General features: G+C 38.1%; 1 protein-coding gene across 3 annotated transcripts in view; it reads right to left on the reverse strand.

Annotated features, from left to right (window-relative positions):
• Nucleotides 1-18,943, reverse strand: part of ASB7 (ankyrin repeat and SOCS box containing 7) — a 53,359-nt gene that overhangs the window by 33,788 nt on the left and 628 nt on the right. For all 3 annotated transcript variants that reach the window (XM_004431891.3, XM_087428859.1, XM_087428858.1), the window contains exons 2-4: nucleotides 18,821-18,915; nucleotides 11,907-12,028; nucleotides 9,691-9,952 (exon numbers count right to left, since the gene is read on the reverse strand). In XM_004431891.3, coding sequence (XP_004431948.1) covers nucleotides 9,691-9,901 — 211 coding nt within the window. In that variant the 5' untranslated portion in view covers nucleotides 9,902-9,952; nucleotides 11,907-12,028; nucleotides 18,821-18,915. The remainder of the gene's footprint in view (nucleotides 1-9,690; nucleotides 9,953-11,906; nucleotides 12,029-18,820; nucleotides 18,916-18,943) is intronic.

Here is an 18,943-nt window from a genome sequence, read left to right on the forward strand (position 1 = left end):
GTTGGCTCCACCTTCAAGGTATATCCAGAATCTGACTACTTCTCAACACATCCACTGCTATCATCTAGACAGACCGAGCCACCAGCATCTCTCGTCTGGACTGTTCCAAAGCTTCCCGACAGGTCTTTCCATTTCTCCTTTGCTCCTCTACAATCTATCTTCCTCAGAGTAGCCAGAGTGAGCCGTGAAGTAGGTTCCTATCATTCTTCAGTTGAGAAGAATTGAATGGCTTCCTATTCTCACTCAGAAGAAAGTCTGAAGTCTTTCTGGAGCTTTCAAGGATGTATAGACATGTCAACTGACTCTCTCTTTAACCCCGTTTGCCTTCACACCTCCACCATTCTGCCCCAGCCACCGTATTCCACGCTGTTTCTTGAAAATGCTAAGCATGTTCCATCCTAGGGTTTTTGCAGCACTTGCTGTTCCCCTCACCTTTAACACTTTTCTCCAGATAGTCACATGGTTTGGTCTTCATTTCCTTCAGGCCTCAGCTCAAATGTCACAGTGAAGGCCTTCACTGAATATCTTATTTAAAACAGAATCCTGTACCTCTTTATCCCTTCTCTGCTTCACTTTTCTTCACAGCGCTGACCACCACCTGACAGCGTATATTTTACCATTCTCCCCACTTAGAAATGTAAGTGCTGTGACAGCGGGGACTTGACCTTGTTACTGTACTCCTAGTGCTTGGCAGTGCCTGGCACACAGCGGGTACTCAGGAAACACGTGTTGAGGGTGGGCTGCAGGAGGACGAGACTGCAGTCCTCACCGGGCAGCAGGCACCACCTGCTCTTCCTGCCTGAGGTCTTGGGCCCTTTCCGTAAGTTCACACACTGTAACCTATAAACTTTCTAAAACGCAAAATCTGTTTCTCCCACTCCTCTCTGTCAAATGTCAAATGATTCACCATTGTCCCTAGAATAAATTACCGAATATGCTCCAATCATACTGAACTCTTTTCAGTTCCTAAAACCAAACATGCTACCTTTCTTCTTCAACTCTTCACACTCAGTGTCCATGTGTTTGGAATAATCCCACACCTCCATCCTTCCAGCGCCCCATCCCTGCCTCACCTTTCAAGATCTCAATTCAAACCATGTTTTCTCTAGTAAGCCTTCCTTGCCACTCCTTCCATCTCCACGCCAGCAACGGCAGGGACCTTTTCTACAAGGCACTTAGCTCACTCTGTTAGAACTGCATTGTTTTCTTACAGGTCATACAGAATCATGGTTAAGTCAACAGGTTTAAACCCTAGCTCCACTATTTGTAAGGCGAATGACCTTGGGTGATTACTTACCATTCTGTGGCTCAGTTTTCTCAACAGAAAAAACTACTTACAGTCATGGAACTTTTGTGAAGAATTAGGCTTCTACTAACTGCTCAATAAATGTTGGCTATAAATCTATCCAACCACTAGACTATGAATTTCCAGAAGGCTCACACAATGTTTTGTGATTTCTCTATCTTAATGCCTGGCCCAGAGCCTGGTACATGTTGGTACTCAATAAATATTTGCTGAATAAATATACGAATAAGTGATTCATAGGGGACCAATTGGCCACCTTATCTACCTATATGAATGCTCTCTCTCTCATGCACACATGCACCACAGAGACAGAGAAAGAGAGAGAGAAATGAATCCTTGTTTCTCATGGGTTATTTTGTTCATGTTCCTGTATTTGAATCTTTGACTTCATTTCACCTTAATGTCTATCAAAAAATAAGCTTATTAACAGAAGGGGGCCAATCTGACTGGAAGTTTACAAACTGTAAAGAAACTGTGGGTTTTAGGAAAAGAACAGGTATGATGAATTCCGGCACTTTTCTAATCCCACCATAAGACTGGCCCATTTTCAATCAATATATATATATATTTTTTTGTGAGGAAGATCGGCCCTGAGCTAACATCTGCCAATCCTCCTCTTTTTTTGCTGAGGAATACTGGCCCCGGGCTAACATCTGTGCCCATCTTCCTCCACTTTATATGGGACACTGCCACAGCATGGCTCACCAAGCAGTTCATCGGTACACGCCCGGGATCCGAACCAGAGAACCCCGGGCTGCCGCAGCGGAGCGCGCGCAGTTAAATGCTTGCGCCACTGGGCTGGCCCCTCAATCAGTATTTTTTAATAAAAGAAAGAATCATTTTTGATCTGTAAAGCTGGGGAAGAATTATCTTAGGTAACTGGTGTCTGTTTCCTCTCTCTCTCCCTCTCTCTCATTGAGAAAAAAACAGATATGGGTTCTACCTTCATGAAACTTGAAGACTAACTGGAGATATAGTCATTAAATAGAATACAGGCATATGTCAGAGATATTACAGATCTGGTTCCAGACCACCACAATAAAGCAAATATCGCAATAAAGCAAGTCACAAGAATTTTTTGGTTTCCTAGCGTGTATAAAAGTTATGTTTGTACTATACTGTAGTCTATTAAGTATATAATGGCATTTTATCTAAAAAACAATGTACATACCTTAATTAAAAATACTTTATTGCTAAAAAACGCTAACCATCATCTGAGCCTTTGGCAAGACGTAATCTTTTTGTTGGTGGAGGGTCTTGCCTCGATGTTGATGGCTGCTGACTGATCAGGGTGGTGGTTGTTGAAGGTTGGGGTGGCTGTGGTAATTTCTTAAAATAAGACAACAGTGAAGTTTGCTGCATCAATTGACTCTTCCATTCACAAACAATTTCTCTCTAGCACGTGATGCTGTTTGACAGCATTTACCCACAGTAGAAGTTCTTTCAAAACTGGAGTCAATCCTCTCAAACCCTGCTGCTGTTTTATCAACTAAGTTTATGGAGTATTCTCAATCCTCTGTTGTCATTTCAACAATCTTCACAGCATCTCTACCAGGAGTAGGTTCCATCTCAAGAAACCACTTTCTTTTTTTTTTTTTTTTTTTTTTTAAGATTTTATTTATTCAGTTTTTTCCCCCCAAAGCCCCAGTAGATAGTTGTATGTCATAGGTTCACATCCTTCTAGTTGCTGTACGTGGGACTCGGCCTCACGTTGGACGGAGAAGTGGTGCCTCGGGGCGCTCCCGGGATCCGAACCCGGGCCGCCAGCATCAGAGCGCGCACACTCAACCGCCAAGCCACGGAGCCGGCCCTCAAGAAACCACTTTCTTTGCTCATCCATAAGAAGCAACTCCTTATCTCTTCAAGTTTTATCATGAGATGGCAGCAATTCAGTCACATCTTCAGGCTCAATCTCTAATTCTATTTCTCTTGCTGTTTCCACCACATCTGCAGTTACTTCCTCCACTGAAGTCTTGAACCCCTCAAAGTCATCCGTGAGGGTTGGAATCAACTTCTTCCAAACTCCTGTTAATGTTGATATTTTGACCTCTTCCAATGAGTCACCAATGTTCTTAATGAAATTTAGAATGGTGAATCCTTTCCAGAAGGTTTTCAATTTACTTGGCACAGATCCATCAGAGGAATCACTATGGCAGCTATAGCCTTATGAAATGTATTTCTTAAATAGTAAGACTTCAAGTCAGGTTTACTCCTTGATCCATGGGCTGCAGAATGAATGCTGTGTTAGCAGGCATGAAAACAACATTAATCTTGTTGTATATCTCCATCAGAGCTCTCGCCTGAAGTACATTGTGACCAGGTGCATTGTCAATGAGTAGTAATGTTTTGAAAGGAATCTTTTTTTCTGAGCAGTAGTCTCAACAGTGGGCTTAAAATATTGAGAAAACCATGTTGTAAACAGATGTGCTGTCCTCTGGGCTTTGTTGGTAAATAAGCATTGGCTTCAACTTAAAGTCATCAGCTATATTAGCTGCTACCAAGAAGAGTCAGCCTGTCCTCTGAAGCTCTGAAGCCAGGCATTGACCTCTTCTCTAGCTATGGAAGTCCTGAATGGCATCTTCTTCCAATAGAAGGCTGTTTCATCTACATTGAAAATCTGTTGCTTAGTGTAGCCACCTTCATTAATTACCTTAGCTACATCTTCTGGATAACTTGCTGCAGCTTCTGTATCAGCACTTGCTGCTTCACCTTGCACTTTTATGTTACGGAGATGGCTTCTTTCCTTAAACCTCATGAACTTCAAAAAAGCTTCAAACTTTTCTTCTGCAGCTTCCTCACCTCTCTCGGCCGTCATAGAATTGAAGAGAGTAAGGGCCTTGCTCTGGATTAGGCTTTGGCATAAGGGAATGTTGTGGCTGGTCTGATCTTCTATCCAGACCACTAAAACTTTCTCCATCTAAGCAATAAGGCTGTTTTGCCTTCTTATCATTTGTATGTTCACTGGAGTAGCACTTTCAATTTCTTGCAAGAACTTTTCCTTTGCATTCATAACTTGGCTAACTAGCACAAGAGGCCTAGCTTTTGCCCCATCTCAGCTTTCAACATGCTTCTTCACTAAGCTTAATCATTTCTAGCTTTTAATTTATAGTGAGAGACATGTGACTCTTCCTTTCACTTGAACACTCAGAGGCCATTGTAGGGTTATTAATTGGCCTAATTTCAATATTGTTGTGTCTCAGGAAATAGGGAGGCCCGAGGAGAGGAAGAGAGATGGGGGAACAGCTGGTCGGTGGAGCAGTCAGAACACACACAACATTTATTGATTAAGTTTGCTGTCTTATGTGAGCGCAGTTCGTGAAGCCTCAAAACAATTACAAGAGCAGCATCAAAGATCACTGAACACAGATCACCCTAACAAATATAAAAATGATGAAAAAGTTGGAAATACTGTGAGAATTACCAAAATGTGACACAGAGACACAAAGTGAGCAAATGCTGTTGGAAAAATGGCGCTGATAGACTTGCTCAATGCAGGGTTGCCACAAACCTTCAATTTGTAAAAAACACAGTATCTGCGAAGCTCAATAAAACAAGGTCCGCCTGTAGTACTGCAACAATAATTCATTATGCTTGTGACAGGAGCTATAATAAAAAGGTAGAGAACACTACTATCATGCAATGGAGGGATCTGACCAAGTTTGGCTGTAAGAGAAGATTTCCCTGAGAAGGTAGTAAGTGAGAGTCGGGAAGAGGCAGGCATGAGCAAGGTAAAGGCAGCAGCAGTGGGGTGAGCACAAAGCCTCTGAGCTCAGTGAATCCGAAAGATCATAGAGGGACTACAGCTCAAAGATGAAACTGGAAAGATTCTGCAGAGGAGCCAGACACTGCAGGGTCACGTAGGTCACATTAAGGACTTTGAATATTATGCTAAGGGAAATAGGAAACCTGATGGATTGTAAAAAGGAAATATTTTAATTTTCACTTTTAACAGATCACACTATTTGGAGACTGGCTGGGAGGGGGCAAGACTAGAAGCAGGAATGAAGGAGACCATCATAAGAGTTCTGGTGAGAAACGACATTTCCTTGCCCAAAGGTAGGGCAGTGCTTCCAATGAAAAGAAGTGAAAAGATTTATCAACTATTTAGGAGAAAGAAAGTCAAGGATGGTTTTTAGATTTCTGGCATAGCAGTCATAGGCCGTGGTGCCATTACTGCAAAAGAACACGGTTGGAGCAGCAGCTCGTGCTGTGCTGTAAGCCATGAGCGTGGAGAGGCTGAGCAAGCGGCTGGATACACTAGTCTAGACATCAGAAGCCAGGCCCAGACTAAACACAGAGCACGTCTAAGCATCATATATGGCCAAGGGGAAGGGGAAGGAGGAGGTTCCCTTTCCTACTAACGTTCTCAAATCGATGCATGATATGCTAGAAAAAAATATTCCCTAAATCTCTTATTCTACTCAGGTAATAGGAGCAAGTAAAAGGTGCTATACAAGAACAAACGAGGGGCTTCTCCAAAATATTTAATTTTGTTGCTTTAAAATTTTATATGGAAATGTAAATACCTAAGAATAACCAAGATACTCTTAAAGAACAAGAAGAGGAGATCTGCACCCCCCAGATATCAAAACTTATTATAGAGTAATAGCAATTATGATAGTATTATACTGACTCTAGTGTAGCACTTATGATAGTATTATACTGACTCAGGGATACACCAACAGACAACAGAACTAATGGAACCACACATACATGAAAACTTTATATCTGAGATGGCAGGACATAGCAATGACGAAAGAAGAGACAATTCAGGCTACCGTCATGGGGGAAAAATATGAAATTGTATGCGACCACCTCATATTATACACCAAAACCAACTCTGGACAGACTAAAGACCTAAATGCCACAAAACTTTTTAAAAGAAAATACAGGCTAATAATAACCCTATGGAATATCGTACAAGACACAAAAAGCACAAACCATAAGGCAAAAGAAAAACAAAATTCACCTACATTAAAATGCAGACTTCTGCCCAAGAACAACAAACACAACATCGAGAATGTGAAAAAGCTACAAACTAGGAGAAGACTGTTGCAACATACAACTAACAAAGGAGAAAATGTAAACAATTCCTATAAATCAATAAGAAAAAGACAAGCAAAGCAGCCCGGTCTTACAATGTTTTGTTACTTGTATGTCATTTTTGGAAAAAAAGAGAGGCAAGCAATCTTACAGGCGTAGAGCAAACCATCTGATAATACACTCCTGGCAAAGGCTGGGTACAGCACTGCCCCACCTGGTCAGAAAGGACAGAGCCATCACAACCTTCTCTGGAGGAGGGCAATTTGTCAATACCCATCAAAAAAAAGGTAACATCCTTTTGATTTGGCAATTGCACTTCTGGGAATTATCCAAGAGAAACTCTCACATATATAAAAAGATCAGTCAAGGACATTCTCTGTAATATTGTTTCTAGTAGCAGAAAAATGAAAAATTAAAATGTCAAACAATGGGGGATATGTTTAAATAAATTACATCCATACAATGGAACGTGAGATAGAGTCATATAGTGGACAAGGAACTATCACTTAGCTAAACCGTTAGATGAAAAAATCAAGATTCCGAACAGACTATTAACAAAAGGGGAGCAGGCTAGAAGGTGGAGGACAGAAAAATATGTACCTCTATGTGCACACACTATGTCTGCAGGGACACAAAAGAAGCCAGGAAGAGTGACTGCCTCGGGGAAGGAGACTAGGGGACTGGTGCTAAAGAGCAGATGTCTTCCCCTCACTGAACAACCCATAACACTTTTCGTTTTGCTTTTAACCGAGTATATGTATGTGTTACCTTCTCAATAAATAAAATCTCCTGCTGAGAAAATTTCAGCCATTCTTAAAAAGAAAGTATAGCTTAAACAAATGATAGTATATCCATACTAATAAATACTATATTCAGCAGTTGAAAAGAACAGAGTAAATCTATACGTACTAATATAGAACAGGTGCAAGGTTTCTTTTTGGGGTAATGAAAATGTTCTAAAATTGGTTATGGTGATAGATGCCCAACTCCATGAATGTACTAAAAGCCACTGAATTGTACACTTTAAATGGGTGAATCGTAAGGTGAATTCTTTTGCAATGAAAGCTGTAAAAAAATATATATATATAGTCATGCACAGCATAACAACATTTCGGTTAACAACGGACTGCACATACAACGGCAGCCCCATGAGATTAGTACCATATAGCCTAGGTGTGTAGTAAGGCTATACCACCTAGGTCTGTGTAAGTACACTCTATGATGCCGCACAATGACGAAATTTGCTAATGATGCATTTCTCAGAACGTATCCCTGTCGTTAAGCAATGCATGACCGTACACACACACATATGTATGCATACACACAGCTGGGGGGTGAGGAAATAGGATTTAGCAAACTGTGGCCCAAAGGCCAAATCTGGCCCACCACTGGTTTTTATAAATAAAGTTCTATCAGCACACAGCCAGACTCATTCATTTACACATTATCTATAGCTGTTTTCACACTACAAAAGCCAAGTTGAGTAGTTACAACAGAGATAGTGGGCCTTGCGAAACCTAAAATATTTACCATCTGGCCTTTTACAGATAAAGTTTGCCAACCTCTAATATTAAAAAAACCCTAAGTTATATAGGTGAGCGAAAAACAACAGTTGCTGAATAACACGGTCAGTATGTTATAACTTCTGTTCTAAAGCCACACACAACACAATATGACATATTTCCTATGAGTACATGTAATAGTATCAGGAAATGATCTAGAAAGATAAGGACCAAGTCAAACTCAGACCCATGGTCTGGGCAGGGGCAGGCAGATCAAGATTGGGAGTTGGCCAAAGGGGACTTTGGCTTTACTTGTAATTTATTTGAAATTTGTTTTATTTGTTTCAAAGAAACAAATTCATATATTACCTGAGCAATTAAACCTTTTCTTTTAAACTAATTTTTACAAGTGAGACTGGCAGAAGCAGAAAGTAACAGGACTAGATGGAATAAACAACGTGAGCTCTGATCTTGGTCTTAATTTTACTAAGCACTGCCAGAATTTTAAATATTCTGATCCCACAACCACCCTTCAGCTTTTTCAGATCTTTCTCCTGGCATTCCTCTTACATTTCCCTTTCATTAACTTCAGAACTGAGGTTTTCAAGTTCTAAGGTGAAATGAGGTATGAGCAAGAGTGGCAGGGAGGGTGGAGGAGAGCTACGGAGAAGGCACAGGCCAGCAAATGGCTGGGTCCTGTCAACAGTTAACTATTTAGGGGCTATAATTCCTATTTCAGGGCCCCTGGGATGTGTGATGACTCCTAGTCTCAGGTTTAACATCACCTTGCAACCAGTCCCTGCTCATAGCCTTCGTAGTCCTAACTTCACATAACACACCATCCTTACGAGAGCTGTGGGACTTCTAACATTTTCTGCACTTCAAGTAAGGTTGAAAGTAAGTTTGCGTAGGCTTGTAAAAAAGTACACCTTAGAAATGAAAGTAAATGACTGTTAACGAGCAATTCAGGCCCTAGCATGGCACATGTGGAACTTGAGTCCCAACCAAGCTGCTTCACATGATAATTTACAAAGATATTATGGGTACAAATGATAAAATAGATATAATCCATCTTTAGGAAAATAAAGCAAATGGAAATTCAACTGAAGAAAAAAGTGAATTAGTTTAGGACAATTATTAGTTATTATTGACTACGGGAATTACAAATTATGGGAATGGACAGTTTTTTGAAGCAGAAACATAAAATGTCAAATGTAGTTTGCAACTGCATATATTTATACAAAATGAGACCTCAGATAATCAATCTTCTTGTAAGATACCCAGAAACTGTGAACAATTCTGGAAAAGGCAAATGCTCTAAAACAGTCATAAAAGAAAGCATCCAAAAATTGTTTAAAAAGGAGGTAAGTTCGAAAGACAGGGTACCATTAAGGCCATGATATTTAAAGGAACCTGTGCTAGGCACAGGAACCAGGCAGTGCTAGGTCTGCCTGCTTGAGCAATTCTAACAGGGGAAATTTGTGCAATTCTCTAATTGTGGTACCACAGCCATTTCTGCTTCTGCAACAAAAGCAACTGGACAACCTGAATAAGGGTTGCTTTTAGCTGAAATAACCTGGGAAAACCTGGCTGTATATAAACTACAGCTACAGAGGGAAAAAAGCACATTCACCAAAGTGATCTTCTAACCAATCTGGTTTTAAACAAAACTCAGCATAATTATGACATGTCTTCACAAAGGAGAGAGAATAAGAAGGTAAGTATTAATAAAAGAGAAGCATTAAAAATTACATACATAGGTATACATATTTTAAACTGAATATAATTTCATTTTAAGTTTCTCCTTGCACAAAAGAGGTTTGCTTCTAGTACACTCACCTCCATGTTCTAGAAATACTCGAACACATCTTTCCTTTCCTCTTGCTGCAGAAAAATGAAGCAGGGTCCAGCCATTAGCATCCCGGCCATTTGGAGAATAGCCTTGTTCTAACATCTTTCGCACTGTGTGAACATCCCCGGCAGCCACTGCAGCCTGAATCTGCAATTCTTCCTGGAGTTCAGGGTTCCTTCGACAATGGTGGTGTAACATCCTAGCTGAGTCCACTTTTTACAAAGGATTCATTAGGTCACAGGGATCAGCCTTTAAGGGCAGATAGAATACATGAAATTTAGAATCTCTGGCTCCTGACAGCGTGTCCATTAAACATCACAGAATTTTCTGTTGCTAAATCATGTAAACCTCAGAAATGATAGTTCATACTACTACAAGTAATTAGCATGTATCTGTTATGACCAAAACAGATCAGTACCAAAACTTTCAGTAATGTTCCTAAGACTATAAAAGATTTCATAAAGAAAGCCAGGCATAAAGCCCTGAATTGCTGAAACAGGAAATTTCTTCTGCAGCCTTTTGAAAACTCAAAGCAAACATCCTATGACCATAACGGTAGTATTTTAGGTAAAAGGAAAGGTGATGCTGGGCAGCTAGAAGAGGGAAGATCACAGAGAAGTCAGAGAAGTATCTGTCTCAAGAGTTTGGATTTACCTAATGCACATGGAGGAGATTTAAGTTACAAACCAACCAAAGATTCTATCACAGATAAGTGAGTAAATATGGGGTATCAAGTGAACAATTCAAAGACTATGAAGACTAAAGCCCTTTAACTATGAGAAGTAGTTAAAAAAAAAAAAAAAAGGCAAAAAACTTAAGGTCGGTTCCTTCAAGTATTTCAACAATATTTTATTTTTAGCCCCAAAGGGTGGAAGGTTAGGGGGAAGAGGAAGTGGGCGGGGCTAAGTAAATTAGACTAAAATGTGTAGAATATATTTACTTTCCTTCTGTTTATTTCTGTTTCTCTTTCTATCCTCCCCACTTTATACTATTTGATGCACAATTTACTCCACTTTTTCTGCCACATCTCTTTTACATTTTTCTAATTTCAGTTTTCCAGAAGTTTTACTCTATAAATATTCAAAGTAACAAGATAATACAAAATATTTAAAAACTATAAGAATCTAAACAACTTGTTAATTAACCACATGAAAAAAAATTATTTTAAAGGAAAAGTAGTATATTAAATTCCCACAGTCTCTAATAGGTCACAAAAGAGGTGTGTACTCAAACTGAATATAAAATGAGATCTCCTTCATGCAAACAGGAAAAGTCCAAACAGAACTGGTGATAAGTTGCATCTTACACGTTTGTGTACAAAAACTTTTTTTTAGTACATTTTTAAGCTTTTAAATACATACAGAAACTTAAACTAACATGCTTCTAGGAGTCCATTCCATCTGAGCTAATTTTAAGGAACAGATTAGACTCATCTCTTAATTAGCAGGCTTCCATTTCTAAAAATAAAAAAAATTATGTGATAAAGTCCTTTTGGTCTCATATGTAGGTTAGACATCGTGGGATGATCTTGTTACCGATAATAATTTATCTTATAAAACTTCTCATTATAGATTGTAAAAGGTAAACTTAAGCCTAACTTAGGTCAAACCACCACAGCTTAAGAGCATAATCAAATATCCTATGTTGTTTTATACAGAGAAAATGATTATTACAAACTCCTAAGTATCACTACTAAGTAATGTAATTTAAAATATCAGGCTACTGCTACAAAGAGCTATTTCCTCAGAGAAAATTGGGAAATGAGAAATTTACTGACAATTTGTTTTCTTCATAAACATGATTTCCCCCCATCTCTTCACTTAATTACTTTTTCAACCGACACTAAAATTAAGTCTCTTGTCCCAGAAATTTTAAAACCAAGAATCCTTTTGGAATAGGTTTTTGCTTATTTTTAGTGTTAGAAGATGTTGAAGACCATTAAAAGGAATTAATGGAATCTATTACTATATACTCAAAACAATCACCTTTAGCTGATTTTTTTTTTTAATGGGATGATTATCTTGGCACTTACATGAGGCCTACTATGCAAGAAAAAGATTCAAATAAAATCAAAACAAACCTGGACTTTCTTTTAGCAAGTGCTGTGTTTAGTATACGTTAGCTGATTTGAAGGAGAAAAGTACAAGCTAAATGGGTTTTCCCCCAGAAGAACAGAGAAGACCAATGACCCTCAGTCACTTACCTTACAGAAGAATGTCCCTTCTCCTGATAGGTGGATTGCCTAATAGTCATTCTGCACATACAGCATTGTGGGGAGGGGGTTCAGAGTGTGTCCAGATGGTGGCATGAATAAGCTTTCTTAACCTAAAAACAAATGAAATAACAATCATGGGAAAATTCCTAAAAATAATAAAGAATCATGGCTGCCTGCATAGTCTACCTTTTGATGAGCTTAAATTTCAGCACTCTGCCACAAACTTACAGAATAGAGAAAGAACTGAGATGAATTCTTAGAGAAAATGATCTCAAGACCCACATTAATCTCCAAAGTGGTATAGAATATGATTAATTTCAGGAACTTTTTTTTTCTAAAAAGGCAGTTTTTTGAAGAAGAAAATAATAAACCACACATTTGGAATTTGGATGCAAACACAGATTCTTCTTTTTGCTCTGTTCAGAATGTATTTTCAGACTTGCTTCATTTGAATTGCCTTTTAACTGACACCGTTAGTCACTTGCTCATTCTAAATAGGACCAAAATGAAAATGTGTGTGCATTCAATACAGTAGGTGGCCAGGGCCAACACGGAATCCATGACAACTAAAAGGAGATTATGTCTTTAACTGCTGGTTGTTCATATGCCCAAAAGGTATCACGTTAATCATTTTGAAACTGTTATTCCTTTATGCATACATCCAACTAAGTAAAACAATAACAATAGTCTTGCCAGCTTCCCCATATGACTTCTGAAAAGATTCTCTCTCTACAACTAAAATAAAACGGATCTTTCTCCATGTCAATTAAATCCTAGGTCTGTGAATTCCACTAAGGTTAAGAACACATGTAAAGGGACTTCCACACATTACACCAGAATCACTCCTGGAATTTCTCATTGGGAGAACTGTCACCCCTATCCCAGTGGGGCAGGTGTGCTAAGCCCTCTGTCACTTAAACAAGGAAAGGTCGGGCCACTTGGCAACCTGAGCTGGTACGGGGAAAAGCGGCAGTCGCAGGTGCTGCTGGCCGCACAGCCAGAATTTTGAACCATCCAAGATAATATAGTCCACTTTGACTCTTTCCTCTTTTCACACCTTATTTTTCCTTGCCAAACTTCTTCAAGGAAGGCCAAAGACTTTGCCAACATGCACTTGGAAATAATATTTGATTTAAAATGCTCCCTATTATTTCTAAATAAACGAATTAGACACGATAAGAACAGCTCCTATAAGGCAAGCCATAAACAATGCAGAACCATCCTTACAGAAATGGCTGAGTCTAGGACTGGGGCAGGCAATATACAACATGAGCCTGGAGCATCTTACAGTGCCAAAAAGGAAAAAAGTGCTTGAAGAAAAATGCAATAATGGGGTATGTCAAAAGGACACAGGAGCCAACTAAAAGATCTGTCAATAGCCAAGATGGAACAATTTGAACAAGATAATTAACATACTACTGGATTCTAACCCAAGTACAGAATAAATATCAGTGAGTCCATACTGATATAAATAACTGATTGAATAAATAAATAAGGGTGGAGAAGAAACAAATCTCCTGTGCAGAATTCCAAATAATTTGTGTAGACTCTTCCCCCTTAAGGAGGATGAGCATAACTTCCTTCTCCTTAAGTGTGGGCCATGCATAAAAACTTCCTTCCAAAGAGGACAGTATGGAAAGGTGGGAAAGAGCAACTTTACAGTGAGAAACCTGAAAAACACTACCTCAGCCAGGTGATCACAATTAATATCAACAGTGCCAAGTCATGTTGTAAGTATATGAGGAGAATGGCAATTTACCTCTATGATCTTTCTCCCCAAAACCCATAACCCCAGTCTAATCGCGAGAAAAATATCAGACAAATTCCAGTTGAGGGGCATTCTACAAAATACCTGACCAGTACTCCTCAAAATGTTAACGTCATCAAAAACAAGGAAACAAGGAAGTCTGAGAAACTGTCACAGCCAAGAGGAGCCTAAGGAGACAAGTCAACTAAACGTAATGTGGTATCCTTGATGGGATCCTGAAACAGAAAAAGGATATTAGGTAAAAGCTAAGGAAATATGAATACAGAACGGATTTTAGTTAATAATAATGTTCATTACTGATTCACTAATTGTGACAAATGTATCTATTAACGTAAGATGTTAACAGGGGAAACTGGGTAAGGAGTATATGGGTATTCTGTACTATCTTTGTAATTTTTCTGTAAATCTAAAACTATACTAAAATAAAAAATTTATTTAAAAAATGCAAACCAGTGTCTCCAATGATGAGCCTCTAGCATTTCCACAAATGAACATGTGATTATTTCCCACATGAGCTACACCTACATTTCAAGAATGAGTATCACTGGATCCTTACTTCTAGGTGTGTCCTCGGCACCCCCTCCCTGCCAAGAGAAGTGGAGATGTCTCCCCCATGGTTTTAAGCTTTAAGAATCCTTGTTCTTATTGTTGTTGCCTTCCACCTACCCATCACCACTTCCATGGAGGTACCAGGGAGGAGGACATGCAAGGTGAGAGGCAAGGAGAATATGAAATGGTATTAATTTGTTAACAATATCAAGAAAAGGCTTCGTCTTAAAAGATGAAGTGACTAAACTACTTCTCTCAACAAGAAAGATGCATAAACAATAGTAACTTGTGATAATCCCATACCGGCTACTTCAGGCAGATGAATGAAAATCTACTGAGTGCCTGACGTGTGCATGCAACACTGCTAGGCCCTGACGACTGGGATTACCTCTGGGCAGAACTTTAATACACAGTTCTGCATACTTAAAATAAACTGAATAATCCTAGAAATGTTAAGATCCTTTTTCTCTTTTCTGACAATACTAAGCGCTATAAATAATAACCATAGGTTTAAACCAAAAAAGCACTCTTTGCATGTATCCACCTTTACAAGAAAAAACACAGACACACATACACCACACACACATGATCCCTGTCAGCTGTATCCCTTAAATTATGAAGGACAATAACTTATTACCAAAATACCCTAATAGTCCAAAGCATCAGACAAGTAACTAATTTTATCTCGGTGTTATTTTATGAGAGTTTGTACTTAATAGAGTATAGCTATCTACATATGTATAAATAAAGAAAAAAAAAAACTATTGAACTTAAAAAGTAAATACAATATCCAGTGGTAAAGGTGCCTACTTAAAACCATGGAGGAAGTCCAGAGGTGAGAATGGAAAAAAGTCTATTTCCTCTGAAGGAGGGCAAGTTTGAAATCTGATAGCTCATGGAAGTCACTTATAAAATAAAAGAATATGGTTAAGGAGGCAATTTTCTAAATAAATATATGTACAAACTAAGTTGTTTAAAATTAATAATGACTCAGAACTACTAAAACTCTGAGGGTGCAATCTTTAGAAATTCCATTCTGGGTTTCCCAGTCAGAAAAAAGAAAAAAACATACAAACAAGGAAGACTTCAGAATTATATATCAAAAAGAGCCACTTCCCCAATGTATATCATTTTTATATGAGATTTTATCGCCCAATGTTAATAGTGTGTTTAAATTTTACAAATTCATCTTTTCTACTCTACATGGAGTGAAAAGAAAATAATGTAGGCCTCCAAGCTTTAATCCTGTTAACTGTAGTAGAAACTGTAAATTTAGGAATTAAAATGTTAGCATTTAATTTCCATATAGAGGCCAAGTGAATTTCATTTAGTTAAAACCAAAACTTCTTGATTCACATAATTAAAAGAAGTCTATATTCATAGAATAGAGTGAAGAATAAAATAACTATAAAAAAATATATATTTAAGACCTGTCTAAAATTATATAACTTTCACCAAATTTGTCCACATGTCCCCAATTTCCTTTGGCATAAATGATTAGTCATTAACAGCTTTTGCATATTATTTTCACTAAAAGACCACACATTTTTTGATTACGTGATACAAATTAGAACTGTGCTTTCAGATTTCACACAAACTAGAAACAAGGTAACAGCTTGCTACTCAAAAAAAAAGAAATAAGCATTTCTTTGCAGAATAAACAGAGATACAGGCTGGTAAGGAAATAAAATCAGCAACTCCAAGGATATTGGCTCTGAGAAAAAAAAAAACAAACCACCAATGGCTCACAAGTCCTAAGGGGGAAGATGGATGCAGAAACACTACAAGGCCCAGAGTGTGCAACATGGATGAGCTGTACATTGATGAGCTCTACTTGTATAATCAAGAGCCTGGAACCCAAAATAAAGTAGAAGTGTTATTTTAGTATCACTCAACATAGTTAGCATAGTGTTTATGTTCCAAAACAAGTGAGGGTATTCATATTTCCTCCAAATTACTGGGCCTCATATAACAAAGATTTATAATCATGCACAACTTGTCTATAACTCTCATGAGTTCCAACAGAAAAACCAACAATTTTCATGAAATGTGGATGATGCAATAGAGGAAATTTTGTAATTCACTTATGTGACCCAACTCAAAGCTTAAATCACAAGTACTCTAAATGATGAGGTCTTGTCAATACTATCTTATTAACCCACGTCTGGCAGTATTATCTTAGCAGCCTCATGTCAGTGCCTAGCAAGTCTGCAAGAAAGGAGACAATCATTCTACTTAGTGAGTGCCTTCAGTTGAGAAGGAAATGAAAGGCTGAAAGTCAGGTACTAGATATGCTCTTCTAACTTTATCTGACTTTAGACTTTTCAGGGATAGTACGTACTTCTGTGTTACCAAAGTTAAATGTGAACAAAATAAAGAGATACTGTACATGTCATAATAGTAAATAATTGTGAATGGCATCACTTTAGGTATAAAGAAAATAAGTATTGGCCATAACATACTCAAGATACATCACTGAATATCTTCAATTAAAATCAGTTTTCTCCCTATGTGATTATAAATATATATTTGGTTATTGAAAAAATTATGTGTTTTTTGATTTTTTTTCTTTCAAAACCATGTGACTGGCAATAGAATTAACATAAAGTTAACTACCAGGTTGAAAAATATAAACTACCTAACTGGCCATGCTGGTAAATAAGTACCCAAATTAAATATTTTAAATGTTTGCCATAACCTAGACCAAATGCTCTCGATCATGCTAATATCAGGAACAGATGATGCTGACAATTTATATATATTCCCTAATCTTAGAAAAACCAGTAAAAGCTGAGAGGATCAATGAAATATTATTTAAGCAATGAGAAGGAGCTGGCTGGAAACCAGGGGAAAGCAGTGTCCTCTCTTTACCTTATATGCTTGACTCACCACAGACCCACTCCCTTACCTTCTTAGTGCTAATACCCCTTGGAAATGAAAACATGCTAGAGTTAAATCTAAAGCAGAAAAAATATTTAATTGAGAAGGCCCGAATAGAAAATATGTAATTCATTTTTACTTTAAAAACATACTTCAAATACTTTAGCATTTTTCAAAAAGTCCTAAGAAATCATTAGGCATCTCTCTGGTGACCCACATACTTAAATAATGAAAATTGCCTTTAACTTTATAGACTTCTAGGCAGAAGTCTTACTGAAATGAAGTGCACCCTATAAACACATACAAAGCCTACCCGAAATGTTCACCATGGAATAGTCATTGGTGGATACTGATTCTAAATCCCACTCAGCAGCATACATTCTCCCTTTGGTGTCCAGTTCCAGGTCTCAAGAATATGCAAAACCTCAGAGCCTCTTAAAGCACCTTTAACAGTATCTTGATAATTAGAAGAATCAGGAAAGACATTAATTTCTTTTTGTGGAAGGCAGAAAGTCCACTGGAACAGAGTAAATCAAAGATTTCCTAACAACTTCTGCTATTTTAAGTACCTCTTTGTACCTAAAATTCCCTAAACAATCTGAGACATTAAAATAACTGAGATTAGCAAGTCACTTTATACTCCTGTTATTGGATATTAGAAAAGTCATTCACTTGGCTAATTTCTGAATTAACTCTTATATAACTTTCCAGATCATATCCCCTCTTTAGGAATTACAAGAATGTCCTGAACTTACCTTTAGTGCATCTTTAGAGGCAGCAACAAAATACAGCAGCAGAAATGTGGTCACATGAATTACATGCCTAAATTTCAATCTAACAAATTCTCTGTAAGCGTTTTGAAATGAAAAATATTATTTATGAAGAGTGCAAAAAGAAAGCCCTAGATTCTAAACACACCATAATACTCCTTTGTTTTTAAATTCTTGAGTGTCAAATGATTCACAAGATATTATGTAAAGTTTTAAGTTCTCCTAGAAAATATCAGGTGTAACAAGTATTGTTTATCTTTTTGGAACAGTTTCAGGGCCCATCCACATCTGTCACACAGAAACACACAAAAGCCCAAAGAGTTAATTATACATAAGCGCTTCAGGGGCGAATATTGCTTTCATATCTCTCCTATTATTAAAGTATACAGATTCACTTTTTACTCGGAAAAAAAGTCACACTGTTTTCCGAAACTCATAAATTTCAAGCCATTACTGTACCTTCCTCTATCAAACCCTTGAGTTAGGTAACGCAAAAGCTTTTCTGATGGAGGTAGAGGAAAGGTGATAGGAAGGAATAAGAAGAAAAGAGAAAACTGTGGTTTAATTAAAAAGCAGAGTCATTCAGAATTAACAAGCAATTAACAAGGAATTGAGGAATTCCTATGAGAGTAAAGCAGGGGGGAGCTACTAAAAGGTCTCAAAGTCTCAGAGCAGCGTAAATGGTACAGTGTACCAAAAGATAACGCAAAACACGGAAACACTGTACGGAGAGAAGGGGGTAAAACACGCTTCTGGGGTAGAGAAGTTACTAAAATGTTAAGTATTACAGCACGGGCAGTGTTTTTGTTTACACTGGCAAACTGGGGGCCAAGAAAAGGTTGCATTCCCAGGTAATCACCCTGAAAATAAAGCACTGCTTAATAAGGTAGGGGCCAGGAATAAACAAAGGGGGGAGGGGAGGACTGGCTTATTACCTTTATAGAGGATGCTGGTCAGAGGCTCTCTGCTGCTTCTCCGGTGGGTGGGCAAATCCCTTCCTGCTCTCTCGTCTCCTCTAGCCAGCTCAAACCTGGAAATCAGCAACTAGTGAGTGGTGT

The sequence above is a fragment of the Ceratotherium simum genome, chromosome 3, assembly GCF_057802395.1.
Source record: "Ceratotherium simum simum isolate JZ-2026a chromosome 3, ASM5780239v1, whole genome shotgun sequence".
Taxonomy (NCBI): domain Eukaryota; kingdom Metazoa; phylum Chordata; class Mammalia; order Perissodactyla; family Rhinocerotidae; genus Ceratotherium; species Ceratotherium simum.